This window comes from Lycium barbarum, chromosome 6 (genome assembly GCF_019175385.1).
Source record: "Lycium barbarum isolate Lr01 chromosome 6, ASM1917538v2, whole genome shotgun sequence".
Taxonomy (NCBI): Eukaryota; Viridiplantae; Streptophyta; class Magnoliopsida; order Solanales; family Solanaceae; genus Lycium; species Lycium barbarum.
The window spans coordinates 3,620,182-3,643,627 of NC_083342.1; the positions used below are offsets into that span (position 1 = coordinate 3,620,182).

At 32.4% G+C, this 23,446-nt stretch overlaps 2 protein-coding genes across 3 annotated transcripts; one reads left to right on the forward strand and one right to left on the reverse strand.

Annotated features, from left to right (window-relative positions):
* Positions 1–8,124: 8,124 nt before the first annotated feature.
* Positions 8,125–15,956, forward strand: LOC132600502 (aspartic proteinase 36-like). Of its 2 annotated transcripts, none has more exons than XM_060313717.1 (10): positions 8,125–8,560; positions 11,622–11,751; positions 11,853–12,103; positions 12,391–12,618; positions 13,474–13,636; positions 13,744–13,817; positions 13,952–14,048; positions 14,387–14,453; positions 14,816–14,887; positions 15,504–15,956. In XM_060313717.1, exons 1-10 carry the CDS (start codon positions 8,349–8,351, stop codon positions 15,677–15,679), a joined length of 1,470 nt encoding a protein of 489 aa, XP_060169700.1. In that variant the 5' UTR covers positions 8,125–8,348; the 3' UTR covers positions 15,680–15,956. The 2 variants fall into 2 exon arrangements, with proteins under 2 accessions (XP_060169700.1, XP_060169701.1); XM_060313718.1 differs by having other exon boundaries at positions 11,856–12,103.
* Positions 15,957–17,239: 1,283 nt separating this feature from the next.
* On the reverse strand, positions 17,240–23,235 carry LOC132600503 (uncharacterized RNA-binding protein C1827.05c-like). The gene is made up of 9 exons (XM_060313719.1): positions 23,111–23,235; positions 21,659–21,769; positions 20,396–20,510; positions 20,213–20,268; positions 20,014–20,061; positions 19,808–19,905; positions 18,799–18,868; positions 18,481–18,591; positions 17,240–17,605 (listed from the first exon to the last, which is right to left on the reverse strand). The coding sequence occupies exons 2-9, from the start codon at positions 21,752–21,754 to the stop codon at positions 17,558–17,560; spliced, it is 642 nt and encodes a 213-aa protein (XP_060169702.1). The 5' UTR covers positions 21,755–21,769; positions 23,111–23,235; the 3' UTR covers positions 17,240–17,557.
* Between the last annotated feature and the right edge of the window lie 211 nt (positions 23,236–23,446).

Below are 23,446 nucleotides of genomic sequence, written 5' to 3' on the forward strand. Positions count from 1 at the left end.
CTGAAAAATGTTGGTAATTAGCATGGCTGGATTAATATTGGAAAAGCCCACACCATTTAGGCAAACCGAAAACAAGAGAGCGAGACTCACCCAATGAGGCCTGAAGAGAAACAAAGGTATGAAATAACATCAGGTAGTCGCTTTGAGCACCTTTATTTAAATATGTTCAGTTCTCAAAATCTATTTAAATTTTTATCAGATTTAATTAATTTTAGACCGCTCATTCTTTTAGGTCAATTTCAAATCGTTGAGTCTAAATTTAGGAGACTTGAGGTCTGAAGTATAGGCTTCACACCTGAATGTCTGAAGTTTGAAATTTTCAATTCGCAAGTTCAACTTAAGATCCGACGATCTGAAATTGATTCTGAGGTGGCTTGGCTAGCCATGCTTTAAGGCTTCGAGCGCGGTCTAGATTCATTTACAAGAGAAAATACTTTAGCTGTTACATTAATAAAAACCATCTTAACCATCCGATCGAACCCAAATCCAACCGCCACCATTAGAGCACTTAATCAATCAGTTGAAGTGCATTCCTTGCACCTTAAAATGACGTAAATACCCTTTCAATTGCTGACAAAGTTACAGGACTCCCCTTATCCCTAAGCTATGCTACAGAAAAAGTGCAACATACTAAAAATTAATTTCTAGTCCTATAACCGAGTAATAAGTTCCAAGAGTCATCAAACAATAAACCTCTTAATTTGTTGACCTTAATTATGTAAAAAGAAAACGAATAGAGTAATCATTTGAAACATAATAAGGATGATCACTGATGTAACCTTACATCTAACTTTCACCTAACAAGGTTGCTAGCGATCAAAGTAATTTACGCATACCATTGGTGCATAAGGATTTTTACTAATAAAAGGAATCAAATTATAAGAAAGTAGATAGACGAAGAAGCAAAAAACAATTCAATATATAATATATATATGCGTATAAAAAATATTTTATGCATCTATATAGTGTAATTTCTCAACAAAAGTATTCAATTGACATGAACATAAAAAAATTTAACTGAATTTAATCGGGCCTCTACAACACAAACTCACTCTATGATCTTCAACGGGCAATTGCAGGATTTCCCTTCGCTGGGATGGTCTTTAATTGTTGCCCCTCAAATTGGTGGTCTTTAACTTTTGTCCTTCGCTAAAAATTTCTTGATTTCGGGTTTGAACCCCCGCTCAGTCAAAAACTTAAAATAAATTCACAAGATGGAGTTTGGATTCGCGAGGCAGAGTTTTGCATGTGCCTTAAGACAGAGTTTTGAACGTGAATCCAAACATCTGCTTGCGAATTTTTTTTATTTTTTTTTTACTGAGCTGGGGTTCGAACCCAGAACCTCGGGGTATTAGGCGAACGGCAAAAATTAAAGATCACCCCAAATGAAGGGCAATCCGTGCATAAAAAAAAAAAAGATCTTCAACCCAAAAGTTTATTAAAGATTTCTTGGGGGCTCCTCTACTTAAACCCTAAATTCCATAAAATCTTGGGATGTTCGCAAAGAGATCAAGATATAAATATCGTTTTTCTTAATGTCGAAGTGATTAAGAGACCTTCTTCCTCATAATCAACTCGAAATGTGGTTAGACATTTCTTGACAATCAAAAACTTCAACAAGATCTATCCTTTGTTCAAGAAATGTATTATTTCAACCCTCGAATCACTTAGAACCTTGGAGAGATGATTCAAGGCATAAACAGGATATTGTACTCACAATTGATTAATCGGAAAAGGGCCTAAAATACCTTTGACGTTAATCTTGGGGCCTAAAATACCCCTGACATTAACCTTTGAAGCCTAAAATACTCTTATTTTTAACGGACCAATTTCATTTATTACGTGGCACCCTTTGATTGGTTGACAATTTAATTAACTTAAACTAATTAATCTCCCCATCTAACCCAATCCTACAAGTAAAACCCGGGCCGCCCCAATTAAATCCCCATTCCACCTTATAAAATTAAACATACAAACCCAGGTCATTACAAACCATATAAAAAAAACCCACGAACTCATTCAATTACAAATCGTGAATTGTGGTGCTTCAATTATGATAATTCATTTTTTATCTAAATTATTTATGATTTTCAGCATTCACTCTGCATATCAGCTGTATTCTTGATCGGCCTTGTTATTTATGTGACTCTGATATATATATTTTTGCTGATGATACCACATCACCCAAAATTATGTGAATTTCCAGTTCCATGACTTTTATCTTCATCTTCTGTTATTGCTTATGATGAGTTGTGATATTGTGAAGCCAATTACCATACCCGTGTACCATATGAAGCAAGGTTTTAGTAAACGTTATGAATGTGGACATTACTGAGCTTAACATGTCAAAATTTGAGTAGAAATTATGGTTTGTTCTCTTTGAGTTCACGATTTGTAATGAAATGGGTTCGTGGATTTTTTTGATATGGTTTGTAATGACCTGAATTCGTATGTTTTTTTTTTTTTATTCGGTGGAATGGGGATTTAATTGGGGCTGGTCGGGTTTTATTTATTGGATCGGGTTAAATGGGGGTATTAATTAGTTTAAGTTAATTAAATTGTCAACCAATCAAAGGGTGCCACGTAATAAATGAAATGAGTCCGTTAAAAATAAGGGTATTTTAGGCCCCAAAGGTTAACGTCAGGGGTATTTTAGGCCCCAAAGGTGGATGGAGGGTATTTTTGCACCAAATTCAATAGTTCAGGGTATTTTAGTTCCGTTGATTAATAAACATACTTTTTTATTATTATTTTGGTGATTACAGTTTATTTTTTGTATTTTGAAAATTTGTTGCAAACACCTATTAGGCAAAAGTAACGCTGCCGCGTACAGTATATTAAAACATAGAGTTTTTTTACTTTTCTTTTTTCTATTGATTAAATTATATATACTACTTATTAGTGTAAAAGATTTTTACACTGATAGTGTAGTTTTACTAGTTGTAACGGGGTCATTTAACATGTTTTAAACGTTACTGACTCATACTCGTTATAGAAGATTATCTCTAATTGAATTTTACATGATTGATTTGAATAGTATATAATTTCTTCTTTCACTATCAGCTTATATTATTTAGGTGAACTCTTTTATTCCCCTTCAAATCAATGCTACGAAGCGTTTTGGACTTTGCCAAAACCTTGACTTCCTAAATGCCATAAATATAGTAGCTGTCTTAGCCAAAATTCAACTAGTTTTGGATTTTTGGTTGTATATGGCCTCGCATCCAAAAAAACTTGGGTTGGGTGCTTTGGCACGTACTTCATGTCAATTTCAATAGTTATTTTCATTGTCCAATTATTTTCTGCAAAGTTGTGAGACTGTCTTTTCGTTGAAATGCAATAGGAAGCTTCCTATATACTATTAATATTTCTTGATTCCACACATATATATACAAATTAAAGGCGGAGTCGTTATAGTTACGGATTTAGTAAAATTTAATAAATTTAATAATTCAGCTTGAACCTTATATTTGGGTTAAAATGATATTTAAAATGTATAGATAATTTATTGAGAACCTAATAATAAAAAATAATTGTGATCCAGACTCTATAATTGAAAATTTTTGGCTCCACCTCTGACTTCTGTGATGAATATTTCATTGATTATTCAAAGAGAGTGTTGTTGTTATTAAATTTAATAATTCAGCTGAAACCTTATATTTGGGTTAAAATGATATTTAAAATGTATAGATAATTTATTGAGAACCTAATAATAAAAAATAATTGTGATCCAGATTTCATAATAGAAAAATTCTGGCTCGCTCTGACCTCTGTGATGAATATTTCATTGACTATTCAAAGAGAGTGTTATTGTTGAACGAACATGCAACTTTCATAGGACTTATCAAGTCATTCAGAGGCAGATTTCTTTTCAACATTTGTCATGCTTCTCCAACTTGGGAAAGTCAAGACGAACACTATGTTTGTCAATATAATAGAGGTGGTAGAAAATAAAACTAACAACGTCCTCCGTAAATAAAATTTAAATAGACCTGTTGTCAACCCTAAGTTTGCAAGTACAATAGGTAAAATATATTATTTCAACGTCAGTAACAGTATTCCAAGATCAATCTCAACACTTGGCAGGCCTTTGGCCATGAAAATCAAATATTTTTCACTTTATTTGGTATTTTGGAGTTGGAGTTGGAGTTATAGTTGGAGTTGTGTTTGGTTATAGTTTTTGCAAAAAATATTTGGTTGTTTGAATGTATTGAAAGTGAAAAAGTGAAAACAAGTTTTTTGATGTTTTTCAAATTCCAAATACAATTTCAAGTTGTATTTATTGTATTTGAAATTTCAATGGTCAAACGCTAATTTCCAAATAAAGTGAAACGTTTTCTGAAAAAAAGTAAAAAACATCATGGCCAAACGGGCCCCAATGGTCTTTTAAAATATTAGTGGAGTTCCAATTATTATCAATATATATCTCACTAAATCTTTGTCGATATGAGTATCACTGTGATTTCTTATTCTATCTTCAATTATCCTATGTCTCTCTCTGATTACTATCTTCTAAAATTTTGTTTCACCCCTCAGAAGAGTACCAGACAAGGCCTTAATAAGTGATCTTTGGTTGTTTCTTCACTCGGTGTTTTATATTCAGCACCCGTTCTGGAGCCCGACGACTAATTAGAATTTGTCTTAGAAAATTCAATTTTGAGAGATAAAGTGTGTTGATAAAGACGATCCCATACTCAAGGCTCTAACTCGAGATCTTTAATTAAGGATAGAGGAGTACTCACCACTTCAACACAATTTTATAAGGTCTTAAAGTGAATTATGACATCATTGTACTCGAATATATGTTGACCTAACTAAATTATGTCATCGTATACGTAACTTAATCTTTGTAGTTTCTCCTATTAAATTTGTTTTTAAAGTAAGGAACAAATAAGGAACAAGGGAAAATTCTAGAAAATATCCTTGTTTGTCATTTGGAGATGAAAATAAATGAAACAGAAAGGAGGAAAACACATCCTCTTAGTAGTAGGTAAATATTGCCGTGTTGAATCGGTAAAAATATGCAGCTGCGTATTGAAAATGCAAAGTCGTCATACATTAGAATTTAAAATTTAATTTCTATTCATAGATGCTGTAAAAACATACATAATCAAGTATATGGATGAATTTATATTAAGTCACATAGACGGTTAGTGTACACAATGTTTTACACGAACATATCAATCCAAGTGTTACAGATAACTCTATTTAATATTTAATTAATAATATTTTGATTGACTTAAAATAAAACGCAAGTAACCTATTATAATATAAAAATATTATTTATAGTGTGCGTATATGTAACTTAAATCTAGAAGGTAACCTTCTTCTATATTCTATTTCATTTGTTTTACCTGCCTTTTCTTTCTAGAAGTTTGACTCACTAATGTATTAATTAAAGATGGCAAGTGTTGAAGTGTTGGCCAATAAAACAGAAACTATTTATTAGTTCGAACGGGGGTCAAACTTAGCATGGAGGGTTGTCCCCACAATGGGACTAAACGTGGTCCATGCTAGTAGCAAACAAAGAAAACTTGAATCACATTCATATGTTAATTAATTAAATTTTGAAGAAAAAAAAATTCTAAAACCTCAAGCACAAACCAAAAGAACTTTTCTTTAACATCCTACTTATTGAAGTGTTTTCAACCACAGTTCAAATTTGGCTATTGGTCTCTGACTACTTAGCTTTTTACCAAATCTAAGTGTTCAATTATTTTCAAGTTCTAACTTTTTTCAAGCCACTTTATTTGGCCTTTTCTCAAAGAAAAACAAAATAATTAATGGGCACAAATCTCCATATGCTTTTTCTACATCATTTTACTAGTTTGCAATTGTAGGATAAGCCTAAAGATAGTGGGATCAAGTTTCATAGAGACTAATTTGCAAAATTTGGCCATTGGACTTATTTGTAATTTCCAAAACCAAATGCTCTTCCTTTTCTTGAGTGTCTTTTGCTTTGTGCTTTACAAAATTAGGGCACTCCTCTAAAGAGGACTAGTGGAGGAAAAGGACTTCTCACTCAACTTATTTTTGAATTGGGGAATGAGCATTTGCCCTCCTGAAGTTTTCATTTCTTACAATATGCTTTCCAAACTTTTTTATTTTCTATATATTGCTCTGAAGTTTTAATTCAAATCGCGCCATAACAAGTATTGCCTAAAGTTATTGAAGATAGACTATATGATGCTGTATGCATGACAAGGAAAATGCATAATATAAAGAAATATGCGAGAATTAGTCAAAATTGATGTCGGATTTGATCTAAAAATATTTGGTTGAACTTGAATATTGTCAGTACGTTTTGTTATAGACATAAAAGTGATAATTTTAACATGAAAGTGGAATTGAAGACAAAAGAGATTAACCAGAAGCTTACTGCTGGTTGTCTTCTTCTGAATATTGTGAAAGATAATTATTGATTTCATGGCTGTCAAGCTCAACCTCTTTCCTTCCATATTTGAGTTGTTTCATAAATAAACAAGTATAATTATATTATATTCCCTAAGGAACAGCTCATGTAATATGATACTCATTTAGAGGATCAATGATATACAATATTTAGGATATTATATTTCCTTTTGGAGCAAAAAGTATAGAATATTAACTTTAATTATTGTTTTGTTCGTCAAAAGACATTTGTAATCTAATGAATTCCTAATTAAATTGCATCAAGTTCCATTAAACATGCATGTATATACTTTCTTTCAATAATGTCCAACTACTATGTCCAGTAACATCCCACCTTTATCCAATTAAATAAATTCACTAGCTCAATTAATCATAATGTTATGTTGATAATGCAATCTATAAAGAGACATTATAAAGGTCACCACTGTTAATGCTTGGATTATATGACATTGTCCTCAGAGAAAAATATCAGTTTGACTCCTAAGCCGCGAGAATAAAACAAAATACATAAACAATTACTTTTACTAACTGCTAGAGTTAAAAATCGTTTTTATGTGAATGTTTACTAATCCAAGGAATAAAAAACAGAATTCCAAGAGATAAGAATCTATACAATCCCAGTTAATTAAAAAACAATTTAGAAATATCTTAGTTAGAGTATAATCTAATTTACTCCCACAAACTGAAGCATTCCCCAACTAACGCAACAACTAAAGACGAATAAAGCATTGGAATAACAATTAAAAAGTAAAAAATAGAGAGAGAAAACACGCTTCCCAGCATGCACTTGACATATCCCAAAGAAAAAAAAAGGTCTACAAAATCAGAGAAAATTGAGAAGTAACAAAATATTTTGAAAAGTCTCTACAAATTAATGAAATGGATAAAAATCAAAGTGATCATGATTTATATTTTAATAGAGAAAAAATATATTAGATGAATTTCTTCTTATTTGTATAAGTTAGCTATTCACCACGCTCAGGGGCAAAGCTAGGGGGATGCAAGCTAGTTTATCCCAATCTCATTTGTCAAAAGATTACTCCTTTGTTGAAAAATTTACTAAGGTCAATAACTTTTTTATATATAAAGTGTATATTATTGAATTCACTTTACTTCTTCCGGTGTTAACTTTTTTTATATATTAAATTTCCTTACTAAATTTTTTAATTATGTTCATCTACACCACAACTATATTAAAAGATTTAAAATTATATATATATTATATAAATATTTTCTTATATTATCAAATCATTCAAATTATATCTGCCGATAAAATTTCCTTCTAGTAAGATTTGTAAATGTTTAAAAATAAAATATTGAACGTAGAAAAATGTAACCTAATAATGATATAAAACAAACTTCCTTGCATTACTTAAACTCATATATACTATTAAATAAGATATATGCATTAAAATATCTTGATACAGCCTCCTTTTCATCTTTCTTTCAAAACAACCTCTCTACCCTCTTACACGAAAGAGTGATTTTCATACACACTATGTTTCTCAGATCCATACGTGCGATTACACTAGACTTTTTACTATTATTGTAAGATATTACACAGATAAATAAATGTGACCCGATGATATATAGAAACTTCCGAACATTAAAAACGTACATAACTTAAACTCGTACTAATTAAATAAGATATATGCATTTAAAATATGTACTAGTCATACAGATAATTTAGACAATAGTACTATATAATACTGAATTCAACGATTTGAATTTCACTTTCTCTCAAAAGCAGCAAAAACAAAGCACTCAACTTTTTTCCCTCTAAAGATTTATTCTTCTCTTTATTCTTTCTTTATTCATACATACAACAATATCATTCTTTACATACAATAAATAAATACACGTTTTTTTTTTTTTGGCTTTCCTATTGATATTACAACATACTACAATTTTGGCTTGTCGGTGACATTAATTTGAGGATGTTATTGTTTTGGGTGTTTGTGATTTTGACGGTGACGGTGACGGTGACGGTGGCTGAGGTGGCGTTACCGTTAGAAAGGGTATTTCGGACAAGTGAAATAAGTCAACTGAAAGTGTTTGACCGAGTTAGGCATGGAAGAATGTTGCAACAATTACCTAATGGAGTTGTTGATTTTCCAGTTGAAGGCACTTATGATCCATTTCTTGTTGGGTGGGTATTTTTGCAAATTACAATTTTTTTTTCTTCTTTATATTGATTATAATATGATTTTAACTGTTCTTGATGATCTGTTTTTGTGAAATTTAGCTAATAAAATAGTTGCTTTGTTGATGGTTTCTTTGTCAAAAGTGTGTGTTGGAAATTGGGTAGTTCTCTTTTTTTTTTTTTTTTTTTTGTGTGTTATTATTATAATTGTTTTTTTTTTTTTTTGCATATTTATTGATGATAATGTGAATTTAGCTTCAAGAACTGTTATTGGTGATCTGTTTCATGAAATTTAGCTAAATTAGTTGCTTTCTTGATGGTTTCTTTGTCAAAAGTGTGTGTTGGAAATTGGGTAGTTCTCTCTTTTTTTGTCCTTCTCTACTTTGTGTTATTATTATTATTTTTTTATTTATTTTTGCATATTTATTGATGATAATGTGAATTTAGCTTCAAGACTGTTATTGGTGATCTGTTTCATGAAATTTAGCTAAAGTAGTTGCTTTCTTGATGGTTTCTTTGTCAAAAGTGTGTGTTGGAAATTGGGTAGTTCTCTCTTTTTTTTTCCTTCTCTACTTTGTGCTATTATTATTATTATTATTTTGCATATTTATTGATGATAATGTGAATTTAGCTTCAAGAACTGTTCTTGGTGATTTGTTTTATGAAATCTAGCTAATAAAGTAGTTGTTGTTTTTGTTAATGATTTCATTAATTGTTTGAAATTGGGTAGTCCTCAATTTGTTTCTTGTTTTAGAATTAAGGAAAGAATTTATTTGCATATTATTGATGATAACGTGATTTTTAGCTTCAAGAACATTTTTTTTTATATAAGAATTGGCTAATTTTGCAATACATTTTTTCTTCTACTTTGTGTGTGTGTGTTTTTTTTTTACATTTTTTTGTATATTTATTGATGGTAATTTGAATTTAGTTTCAAGAACTGTTCTTGGTGATCTGTTTTATGAAATTTAGCTAAAGTAGTTGCTTTCTTGATGGTTTCTTTATCAAAAGTGTGTGTTGGAAATTGGGTAGTTCTCTTTTTTTTCTTCTTATTCTCTTCTTTGTGTTATTAATTTTTTTTTTTTTTTTTTGCATATTTATTGATGATAATGTGAATTAAGCTTCAAGAACTGTTCTTGGTGATCTGTTTCATGAAATTTAGCTAAAGTAGTTGCTTTGTTGATTGTTTCTTTGTCAAAAGTTTATGTTGGAAATTGGGTAATTCTCTTTTTTTCTTATCTACTTTGTGTTATTATTCTTTTATTTTTGCATATTTATTGATGATAATGTGAATTTAGTTTCAAGAACTGTTCTTGGTGATCTGTTTTATGAAATTTAGCTAATAAAGTAGTTGTTGTTTTGTTAATGATTTCATTAATAATTTGAAATTGGGTAGTCCTCTACTTGTTTCTTGTTTAAATTACATCTTTATTTCTTCTCTACTTTGTGTTTATTTAATTGCATAATATTGTAATTTTAGCTTCAAGAACAGTTCTTGATGATCTGTTTCATGAAATTTAGCTAATAAGTTGTTGCTTTGTTGATGATTTCATTAGTAGTGATAGTTTATGTTGGAAATTTACTAGTTTGCAAAATTACATACTCCCTCCGTTTCAGTTTATATGAACCCATTTGACTGGGCACGACATTTAAGAAAGAGAGAAACTCTTGAAACTTGTGGTTCAAAATAAGCCCTGAAAATCTGTGTGACTGTAAATCATTCATAAAGTGAATTTGTTTCCAAATTAGGGAAGAGTTCATTCATTTTGGCACAGACTAAAAAGGAAATAGGTTCAAACAAATTGAAACAGAGGGAGTATTTCTTTTCTGTTTTGTGTTGTTTATTTGCATATTATTGATGATAATGTGAATTTAGTTTCAAGAACTGTTCTTGACTATCTATTTTATGAAATTTAGCTAATAAAGTAGTTGAATTGTTAATCATTTGAAAAGCTTATGTTGGAAATTGAATAGTTCTCTTTTTGTTTCTTTCTTATGATCCATTTCTTGTTGGGTATTTTGCAAATACTACGTTTGTGTTTATTCATTTAATTCTTGTTAATTATAACATGATTTTAACTGTTCTTGACGACCTGTTTCATGAAATTTACTAGTAAAGTAGTTGCTTTCGAAAGCTTATGTTGGAAATTGGGTAGTTTTCTTGTTGGATATTTTTGCAATTACATTTTTTTTCCTTCTCTAATTTTTTTTTTTTTTTTTCGATGATGTGAATTTAGCTTCAAGAATGGTTCTTGGTAATCTGTTTCATGAAATTTAGCTAATAAAGTAGTTGCCTTGTTGATTATTTCAAAAGCTTATGTTGTTCTCTTTCTGGATATTTCTGCAGTTGCGTATTTCTTCTCTAATTTGTGTTTATTTATTTGCATATTATTGATTATAACATGATTTTAGCTTCAAGAACTGTTCTTGGTGATCTGTTTCATGAAATTTAGCTAAAAAGTGGTTGCTTTGTTGATTATTTCAAAAGCTTATGTTGGAAATTGGGTAGTTTTCTTTTTGCTTCTTTTTTTGCAATTACATTTTTTTTTCTTTTCTACTTTGTGTTGTTATTCTTTTTTGTTTTTGCATATTTATTGATGATAATGTGTACTTAGTTTCAAGAACTGTTCTTGTTGATCTGTTTAATGAAACAGCTAATAAGTAGATTTTTTTATGATTTTATTAGTAGTGAAAGTTTTTTTTTGGAAATTGGGTAGTTCTCTTTTTATTTCTTGTTTAAGAATTTAGAGGGGAAAAAAAGAAGTGTCTTGGACTGGTGGCAAGGGTAATTGGTACTGCTTGTTTCTTTGATTGTTTCTTGGTTTTAGTAGTAGTATAGTACTGTATTAATACTTGCACTTCTCCCCTTTTTTCTCAGTAGATTGAGTATGTACTAAGGTGGATTTGTGGCCTTGGAACTCTTGTTTACTTATCTTTCTTGTTTTTTCCTTACTTTTTTCTGATCTAAAGGCTAAGGTTAATCATTTTTTGGAGCAGCTTTATGATTGATTTACAAGTTATGTATCCATCACAGTGAATGTTAGTTGAGGATATGATTTTTTTTCAGGCTTTACTTTACAAGAGTTCAGTTGGGTTCCCCTCCAAAGGAATTCTATGTACAGATAGATACTGGAAGTGATGTGTTGTGGGTTAGTTGTGCTAATTGTAATGGTTGCCCGACATCTAGTGGACTTCAGGTTCAGATATTATTATACCTGCAAATTTCCATGTTTTCTTTTTCTTTTCTGAAGAGTTCTGTTGTAAGAATAGTGCTTGATTAATTTTTTTCTTCCCGTAGCAGATTGAGTTAGACTTCTTTGATCCATCAAGTTCTTCAACAGCTCGACCGATCTCATGTTCAGACCAAAGATGTGCTCTTGGAGAACAATCTTCCGACTCTGGGTGTTCTACTCAAAATCAGTGCGGTTATACGTTCCAATATGGTGATGGCAGTGGGACATCAGGTTTTTATGTAGCAGATTTAATGCATTTTGATACGATCGTGGGGAATTCTTTGACGACAAACTCGTCTGCTCCTGTTGTTTTCGGGTGAGCTATCATTCATCTTTTTAGTTTGGGATGGCATATGTAATTACTTAGAGATAATTACAATGCCTTTCGGTGATCTAATTTACAAAATAGCCAGCAAATGTATAGATTTTGTATATACATATAAATATACATATAATATACATAATCAGTGTATAGTTCTTGGATATTTCGGCTAGCGCACGTAATTAATTTGGACTGATGGGTCAAAAATGAAAAAAGCCATTATTACTTTCCGCTTTTTGTCAGTGTTTTAACCTTATTGCTGTTGGGATTTTATGACACAGCTGTAGCACAACACAGACTGGTGACCTGACTAAGCCTGACAGAGCAATTGATGGGATCTTTGGATTTGGGCAGCAGGGATTGTCAGTCATCGCACAACTTTCGTCCCAAGGAGTGACCCCAAATGTGTTTTCACATTGCTTGAAAGGAAGTAATGGCGGAGGTGGTATCTTGGTGCTAGGTCAGATTGTGGAGCCAAATTTAGTTTACACTCCACTTGTCCCATCACAGTATGTTAATCTCTTTCATGGCGGGCTTGCATGACTTCATTTATCTTTCTACATAGTTCATGGCCATGTTTCCTGTTTTCTTTGCCTAACCTCTTGCAAAGCTATCTCATCTGCGCTAAATATTGGCATAGTAAAGGCATTCTTTTAATCAGATCTCACCTAAAATGATAAAAGCAGCAATGAAAAGTTACACATTTGGCTAATAAGTTTGCTTGCCCAGATATTTTTATGTGAAGTTTCCTTTCATTAGATTTATATGTAAAGTTATTGAGTTTGAGATCTTGGGAAAAAGTTGCTCTGTCCCGATTTGAGTGCAAAAGTACTTGTTTTCGTCTCTGGTGGGGTAAGCCATGTCAATTCATATAAGAACATATTATTAAAGGCAAAAGGGGGATGTGAAAATTAAATTATTGATGCTAGGAAGTAGAAAATGTGATTGACCATTTAGGTGGGATGCGTTTGATATGTTTACTTTGTTAGTAATTTGAGCTTTGTTTCCCCAATAATCTTGCAAATATCTGTTACCAAGGAGCTGAATTGTGCACTCCTTGCCCCGGATTAAATTATAACCTTTGTTACTGTATGGACTCTTGAATTGATTGAGCTTCCAATAAAATGTGAGCAGACTGTAATCTTTAATGTATAAGCCTATAGGCTAATAGAGCTTTGATTTTTCTATTCTTTACCCCAAAGTAAATATGGACAACCTAAGTTTTGTACGTTACATGAATGACTTGGCAGTGATTTCCTAATTTTCTGATAATGTTATTTCAATATTTTGGCCAGTTGATTCCATCTTTCATAAATATCCCAACTTTACTCTGAATTCATACGTGCTTTTTTTTTTTTCACCAGGCCACATTACAACGTAAATCTTCAAAGTATTGCTCTCAATGGGCAGACATTGGCTATTAGTCCCCAAGTATTTCAAACATCAAGCAACAGGGGAACCATAGTTGATTCTGGAACCACTCTGGCATATCTTGCTGAAGAAGCTTATGATCCTTTTGTTAATGCTGTAAGTTATCATTCGACAGATATCATGATTCGTTTGCACTTGAAATTTAGATCATTCACGGTGTTCATGGACTAATATTGGAGAACTTTCACTTGAATCCATTTCAGATAAGTCAGGCCGTTTCACAGAATGTGCGCCCTCTTGTTAACAAGAATAACCAGTGCTATCTAACCACCTCCAGGTTTCTAAATATTTCAACTTGGGAGCTTCTAGACGGCTCATTTCTTTCTGATGATTTAATTCAGTTTGTACTGAAATTTTGACTAGTGCCTCTTCTTTTTTTACCTTTTTATTTTTTATTTTTTTGGTGGGCAGCATTGGTGATATATTTCCCACAGTGAGTTTGAACTTTGCCGGTGGAGCAACAATGGTATTAAGGCCTGAGGACTACCTTATACAGCAAAACTCCATTGTAAGTGGAATTTTCTTCAAACTCGATAATGTAGTCTTAAGTTATAGATGACTTCACACCATCTACCCTTATTTTACCTACTTATGGTATATTTTAAGCATGTTAACCTGCTCAAAATTTTACTTCCAGTTATTATTTAGCTATTCATTTAGAAGAATGAGAGTTATTCGTAAATGATGTTGGTGCCTATTATTTTGTCACGTGTTTTATTCCAAAATATCACCAACCACATTGTGGCCAAAAGCTATTTAAGTATTTTAGTGCCTGCAATCTACTTGTGAAAGTAAATCTATCGCATTAAAATAGTTTTGCGCTCAGTACATTTTTTGCTTTGGTAGGGTGGTGCCGCTGTCTGGTGCATGGGCTTTCAGAAAATTTCAGGCCAAGGATTGACAATTTTAGGAGGTAATCTCTTTCAAGTCAAATGAGTACACTTTTTCCCTGTACGTGATCTCATTTTTGAACTCCCCCTTTTTTGTTTTTTCTCATGGCACCATCTCTTTCATCTTACTAAGCTTAAGCGGTTATTGAGATTCGTATACATTCTGTAACTTCAAAAGGACTATGATTGATATCTGATCTCGTTTTTACTGCCTAATATTTTTGCCAGTTACGTCTTCTGATCATTTCATGACTCATAATTCTTAATACATATTTGATATTTACTAGTAAAGCGTTTGCTTTAGTGGTTGCGTCATTGTAGATGGACGCGATCTTCTTGTCGTCTTCTTTTTATTGATTCATATGTATATAATTTTTGTTTGCAGACCTTGTTCTAAAAGACAAGATCATTGTTTACGATTTGGCTGGACAACGGATTGGATGGGCTAATTACGATTGTAAGTATATGATTGTCCATACGATCTTTCACCAAACTTAATAGAATACATCATACAGCTTACAATTTCTGAAGTTATAAAACAGTTGACTGAACTCAAGATGTAGTACTTCCAGTCAAAAGACCGTTTTAAAATAGGCCAACTACTTAGGGTGTGTTTGGTATGAAGGAAAATATTTTCCGTGAATGTTTATTGGAAAATAAGTGGATTTCGTACTTATTTTCTTGTGTTTGGTACGCAGAAAATCTTATCCAAAAAGCATTTGTGTATATTATACACGAACACTATCAGGGTGGGTGAGGGGCAAGGTCTGGGGGTAGCGGGAATTTGGGGTGTGTGGGGGGGGTGGGGGGGGGGCTGCTATAAGGGTGTATTGGAGGGTGGGGAGGAGATAGTTTGTGTGGAATGTCACTTGTTTTCCCCACTTCTACCAGGGAAGTCAATTTTCTTCATTTTTATTAAGGAACTTGCTTTCTCCGAGAAAATGTTTTCCAGAAATTTTGACTAACCAAACATGGGAAAATTGAAAAATGTTTTCTTCCCTAACAAACACCCTTAGTCTCTTGTAAATTTAAGCTAAGACACGTTCCGTTATCCAATGTGTTTAATATGTCAGGTTCGCAGGCCGTTAATGTTTCGGCTACCACAAGCAGAGGGAAAACCGAGTTTGTAAATGCAGGACAGTTCGGTAACAACAGCTCACCACGTAATGACCCTTACACGCTGTTATTAAGCGTCGTTCTAACTTTTATGTTGCAAGCATTAGTGTTTGGCACTTACTCGTTCTTGTAACAGATTAGATATGGTGGACAACTGCTAAATTCTTTCTCATTTTTGTATAGCTCACTTTCCTATAGTTATTTATTTACCGCGGTGGTTAAAAATTTAGATCTGGATTGCAGTTTTTAGGTGTTTTCTTTAATAGTAGTAGCCTTAGCTTTGGTTCTTTGTTCAAGCAATTTTCTAATTCCACTTATAGTTAAATTTCTTGTAAAGTAGATTTATACACGTGTATTACAATATTATCCATAGAGAGTTACATTTGATTTTGAATGACAATTTTGTTAAACATTGCCCAATTCTAAGTTGTCTTCAGCCAACAGTGTTTAGCTGATGTCAAAAGTATTTGTATTGTATTGTGGTGAAATATTTGTTGGTTATTCCTTTTTTGAGACGAATGTTTAGTAAATAAATTGTTTATTTTTATTTCTTTTGCAACTTACAAATGTTTCACACCAAATCTCTCTTGAGCAAATTGAGCATTTTTTATGAGAAAAGACCACATACAAAAATTTAGTAAGTTATTGTAGACGTTAGATCACAATCTAATAGTGTCCGAAAGATTGGGCAATATATGAGCAATCTAATATTGTCGGAAAGGTTAGGCAATATATGTGCAAATATTAGACCTAAAAGTCTAAAGTTGTTTGAGAAAGTAATTTTTAAGGACTATATTTTCACAGCTCTTAAAAATAGGGATAACATTTAAATCGTGATCTTAAAAACGGACATTTGTAATCAAGCTTGTATTGTGAATGTGAAAGGGAACAACGTCATGTTTAGTGTCTTGCCTTTGACGTTTTGCGTCTTTTTTTTTTTTCCTTTCTTGGGGGTAATGGAAGTTTGCATGAAAGTGGCCTCTTACTGAACTTGCTGGACACCACATGTGGACAGCTACTATTTTTAGAAAATGAGATGAGTTTTTCATTTGGATAAGACTTTTTAAGAAAACTAATGTAAATTTAATCTGTTTTATATTTGAACTTGATGGTACTTGTTATTTGTCAAAATGAGCAATGCATAAAGAATATGTAAACATAAGCTCCACATTTACTTAACGTTCTCAAGTTCTATGTGATAACCAAAATCTGTCAAATTTTTAAAATGACCCGTTAAATAATCTAGTCGAGCTCTTTTTCACTCTTTACCTAATTTAGGGCTAATCTTAATTTACAAAATCTTTTTACGAACAGTGGAGGCTAATCTACCCAAAAAATAATTATTTTTTATGCACGTATACGATTTGGATAAAAGAAAATGACCTTACAAAAATTCTCTATGTTATTTTCACATATTTCTTATGTTACTTTTTGAGAAAAAAACCATAAAACCAAATTTACCTCGGTACAGAGGAATTTTCGAGATATTCTCTCGTCCGATAGACAGGTCAATTTAATCAAATTAGTACTGCTACATAAATCCTGTGTAAATACACTTGTCTCATAAACAAAAAGGACTTAATCCACAGTTCTAGTAGCACTTTTTTCACTTTTTTTAATGAGTGGAATTCCATACCATTAGCATAGTTCTCAACACAGGGATATGAAGAAAATGTTTTTGATAACTATGAGGTTAGGATCGAATAAGAAAAGCAATTACTTTAACGATGATAGATTCACGGTATACAACCAATAGATAACATTGTCATATTCTTCCTTGTCTTCTCTATGTTACAAAAAATTCTATCCTTGATTTTCAAAATCAAAGAAATTCAGCGTTATCGATAGTCCAGAGAGCCTTTGACAACATCACAAGCTTACACTCAGTAGCAAAAATAATGTGGCTGTTAACCTGCCAGTTCAGCTGATCCTCAGTCACACACCGCGCACATAAAATAATCTGCTTGTTGCCATACATACTATTTTGCTCACATACTATACTCAGAAAGATCTAATCCGCAAACCGGATCTTCTTTGGTGCAGCCTGAATTGCACCAACCTACAAATCACATTATAGATATTAATTCACTTGTATGCTTCATAGACAACTTTTTAGACTAACAGCCCGTTTGGATTAGCTGAACTTGAAAGCACTTTTTAAGTGTTGGAGCTGAATTTACAAATAAGCAGTTGCATGTATGGATAGAGGTACTAAAACTGATTCCAGAAGTGTTGCAACTGCATTGCTCTTTTTCCTCTCCTACATGAATAATGGAGGTCTCCTTTCTCTACCTTCTTGAGCCTAAAGCATTCTCATGCAATGTAATATTATACTACAACATACAGAGTTCTAATAACCCCCCCCCCCCCCCAACCCCCCTTTTTAAAAAAAAATAATAATAAGGGTGGCATCCGGACCAACTTGCATGCACATCGACTATTCATCGGGTACCTGCTACCTCCCACAACACATCTAAAAGGCTTTTTTTGGTTCTGACAAAATGGCCATCTAAATGAAAGATTTCTCAATCGTGATGCCTTCTTTGCTGTGTTATATGTTTCTCGTGGAACACTTTTTTTCCCTCAAGACTATACAAGAAAATCCCTCAATATTATGGACCTGTCTTCTAAATCTAATCCTAAACTTGAAGTTCTCTAATTTCCTGATCGTCTAGGAGGTTATCTGGATTCACAGTAAGAGGCCTGTGTTAATCGTCCTTCTAATTGGCTGTAAGGCACTTATTTCCTTCTTGATACCACGATCAACACAATTAGTAACTTTTCTGTAATGGAAATCATTTTCAAGTAATTGTCAAATTAGCGAAACATCAAAGGTAGTTCCTGGACGGCTGGACCAGTTAGCAAACGTGCATAAATAAGTAGAACTTGCAGCACAATAGTACGAAATGTAATAAAAAACATATGTGCTCTTACCATTTCTGGGCACTCGTAATCAATCCCAGCTGCCTCGATCCTCTTTCGCCTTTTTTTGTCACGTTTTAGAATTCCTTCAACCAACTTATTATGCTCTTCCAATGTTCTTTCCTGGAAAATTATCAGCACTAGATAAGTTTCACATTTAAACAAGGTCAATTAGAGCTCATAGAACAAAAAACCACGTATCTCAAACTTTGCACAATTTTGTTAAAAAGGTGAATAACAGCTCATATAAACAAAAGCAACGTATCTCAAATTTTTGCACAATCATTTAAATATCAGTACCACTCGCACACACAAAAGATTAAACACTACCTTGTCCTGACGCTTCCTTTCAATTTTAACCCAATCCAATGGTTTGTACCAGCGGTTCACACCTTTCCACCTGGAACCAAATATACAAATTAGAGCTATAACAAAAAAGAAAAGGAAGAAGATGACCAAATTGTCAATTCATGCAACTCCATGCTAGTAGAAAGCTTCATTCATGTAGTACCATCATCTTCATGTTTGAATAATTTCTAATATCGATTTGCTTCATTACATATACAATTCAGTTTACATACATTAGCGCAGATAAATTTCTTTACTACACCACTTACATATGCATCAGATTATTCGATGCCAAACTCATTCACAGTCATAATGCGAGAAAACTTTGTAAGAAAAACATCATCATTTATACTTTACTAAAACATTATATGTAGCATAATGGTAAATTCCATAGTACAGAACTGGTACTCTAGAACCACACGACATTGGAATTATTCAGAAAGGAGAACTCTCTAGACTCTAGTTCAGAAACACATCTCTTTTTATAGTTGACCCAGCCACAACATTGCTGGTTGTCATCAGGGTGCTCCTGAAGGTGGAATAGTTCAGGCTAGTCTTTTCCATTGATAATTTTCAAGCATTTCAACAAAATCTTTACCTCTCACCCAAAATCACCCATAGAACTTTTATCCATCTCTTGGTAAAAGTTATTATCTCACTTGGAATCTTAAATTCAACCACCACTTCAGCAAGCTATTTTACTGATTTTTAGCATGTCTTTAAAGCAAGTCATTACTGTCTCTAAAGCAGGTCAAGGACAGGCGGTAGATTCAATTCAATACAAAGTGAACAATACTAGAAAGTCCAGAACAACTTCCCTTCCCCCACCCCCAAAACAAAACACCGAAAAAAAGAATAAAGGAAGAATGAAAAAAGAGAAGAGTTTTGAAGAACGCGTAAACTGAGGGACCCAAGAAATATGAAATAATAAGATGAATTTAATACAATAACAATTGGTTTTTACAAAAAAAATAAAAAATGAAACCCTTACAATCTGGGATGAACATGTTCAGGAGGAATAAGACGAACTTGCAACAAGTGCTCAAATAATAGATAGTTGTGCATAGTTTCCTCAACCACTTTAGCAACCTGCAATTGTCCAATAAACCCAAGATAAGATAACGGAAAGAAAATGACCAGATGGATTCTCTAAATATGGGTGCATAACACAATAAATTGCTCAGGAATAGGAACAACCTCAGGGGACTCAAATTGTATGAAGCCAAAATGCTTAGATTTTCCTGTCTGTCATGAGGAAAAGACACAAGAAAACAGAAGGAAATAAGAAAAGAATCTAAAGATTACCACATAAAAAGACAATAAGAAAAGTTGAAGTGTATTAAGGATCAGAAAGTTGAAGGATATCCAACTCGACGCCCTCAGATGGAGCATTCACCTTTTTATTCCTTGCAAGTCTAAGCCTCCTAATTGTACCAAATTGCTTAAAGAAACCTAAAGGCAACAGCAGAAGAAAATGGCACAACAGAAGTTATATAAATTTGTAATGTAACAAAGAGATATAAAAGTTAAAAAGGCTTATTCGAAAGGGGACGGAAAAAAAATTGTGAGAAATGCAAACCTTCCATTTCATTCTCATAAAATCCATGTGGAATCCTCCCAATATACAGCACTGTCGCTTTACTCTCCCGTACTTCAGTAGCCGGAAGTTTCCTAGCCGGCCCACCTTCCAATGGCTATTACGTATAAGGGAACCAAAAGTCAGAAAAAGCATGCCATCACCAAAAGGGTCATCGTCTTTTTTTCTCTTCTTATACAACAGAACTGCTGATTGACTCAACACGGAGCCTAAGAAAGAAAGGACTTTGGAAATTTATGGTTTTAATTCTAAACATACTATAGCATTAAGACTTTTGATACTTGTGGTCTTAAACATGCCATAATACTTGTTCCTTCGCTTCTTAAAAAAATGACAGACCATTTGTGTGGCTATAAAAGTTTCTCATTACGGTAAAAATGAGAAGTTTAAAGTTCAACTTTTTTTCAACTATAGAATATGTCATTCTTTTTTTGTATGGACTAATAAGGAAATAGTGTCACAGAAATTGGAACTGAGGGAGTATTAATTTTTGAAATTAATATCTTTTACATATTTTAGTTATCTATTCCTATTCAGAATAAAATTTACCTCATCAAAAGATGTTTTAGTTATCTATCTAGTTATTCATTATCTCCAAAAAAAAAAATTATATCAGGAATCGCTCATGAGAGTTGAGACAAAAATTTCCCATGACATCACTCTTGCAAAAAACTAAAACAGTTTAAATACTCCAAAATATCTTTTTTAATAATGGTGGTGTCGATGTCAGCTTGCGCCAAGTACTCCACCATATCTGTAAGACTGTAACTATATCTTTTTGTCTAGATCGTGAAGCACTATTAGAAAGCCGGGAAAATACTTTTATTTTTACAAATGTTCTTAGGTCAAAAACTCTACTTCAATTGTAAGATAATAGAATTTACTTACTTAGTGAGGATTTTATATGCAAATAGGATACTTCTACTACAATTCATCTATAAGTACTTAAGAATGGTGTATAGTTTCATCAAATGTGTGGAAATTTATTAGCCAACAAAACCTTTACTCATTTTTTTCCTTTAAATTCCCTTTACTGTCCAGCAATGATAAAATTTTCTAACAACTCTCCCAACAACCAAATAAATCTTAAGAGTTTTCGACCATCAGTCTATTGAGTCATTTCAAACATATATACCAAGAAGATAAACTAACATGTACCATGAAAGAAACTACAAACGTGATCTTTCCAAGAACTTCTTGAGCATTGAGGAGCTTTACTAAACTTTATTATGCCATAAACATTACCAGAAAGTCGGCAGCTTTATCTTTAGAAGCAGAGAATTCGCTGGCACCCTTCTTCAACGTCTTAGTTATGCTTTTCTTCCTCGCTTTAGCACCCATCTCTGTCAAAATAATCTTGGTAGACCCAAGAAAGAACTCATTACTTACACGGGAAATATTACATATAACCACTTTGGACCCATTTATCACATAGGTAGCAAGTAAAAATGCAAAATAACTTGTAAAACTAATAGAAAAAAATGAAAAAGGAGCCACTATTATTCACACAGGTAGCGCAAAAAAAAAATATGCAAATTCTATCTAGATAAAAATCCATCGGTCGACCTAAAAAGCTTCATTAGTTTCAACAGAAATACTACCAATCACAAATTTGGACCTATTCATCAAACGGTTAGCGAGTAAAATGCAAATAACCATGTAAAAATCTTAAAAATTTTTGAAAAAGAGCCATTATTATTCACAAGGGTAGCCAGAAAAATGCAAATTCTATCTAGATAAAAATCGACCTAAAGAGTTTCATTAGAAACATTACCAATCACAAATTTAAAACTATTTATCAAATGGGTAGCGACTAAAAATGCAAAATTAACATGTAAAAATCTTAAACAACTACGAAAAAAATGCCACTATTATTTAGGTAGCCAGAAAAATGCAAATTCTACCTAGATAAAAATCCCTCGGGCAACCTAAAAGCTTCATTAGTTTCATTAGAAATACTACCAATCACAAAATTGAACCTACTTATCAAAAGGGTAGCGAGTAAAAATGAAAATTAACATGCAAGAATCTCAAACAACTATGGAAAAAGTGTCATTATTATTCACACAGGTAGCCAAAAAAAAAATTGCAAATTCTACAAAGACTTGAAAAGATTCATTATTTATCATTAGAAAGATTAACAATCACAAATTCAGACTTATTTATCAAATGGGTAGCAAGTAAAATTGCAAATTAACTTGTAAAAACAATTAAAAAAAAAACGATGAAAAATTAGCCACTTTTATTTACACAGCTAGCTAGCCACAATAGAAAAAAAAAATGCAAATTCTACCTAGATAAAAATCATTCGTCAACCTAAAGAATTTGTCTTTCGGAAAGAGCCGCCCTAACTTTCAAGGTGGGGATTAGGTCTGCGTACACTCTACCCTCCCCAGACCCCACATAGTGGGATTATACTGGGCTTGTTGTTGTTGTTGTTGTAACCTAAAGAGTTTCATTAGCTTCATTAATAATACTACCAATCACAAATATGGACTTATTAATCATATGGGTAGCCAGTAAAAACTGCAAGTAAACATGTAAAATCTTAAACAAAGAACTATGAAAAAAGAGCCATTACAACTAACATTTGTAACAAAAAAAAAGAGAAACATAAATTTAACTAATTATAAATTACACCTAGAATTTCTTTACTAATTAGAGTTAAAAGAGAAATATACTGAGTAAAATTATTACCAGAATTATGAAGCTGAATAAGGAACAAAGCGAAGTGGCGGCCACAAGAAATATCGACCTATGTTTTGTTTGTGTGTGTTGCAACTTAGAAGAGTGTAAATGGGCTTTGTGAATTTAAAGTCCATTTGGGCTTATATTACAATTGGGCTTAAGAATTGTGATATCTTGGGGTGATCTTTAATTTTTGTCCCACAAATCGATGGTCTTTAATTTTTGTCGTTCGACACTTTAAGTAATAAAAAAGTGGTCGAAAATACTCCTGATATCAAAAAAATAAAAATAACATTGGTTTACCCTTATCTATGCCGTGTCCGGTATAATTTCTGTAGAAATTAA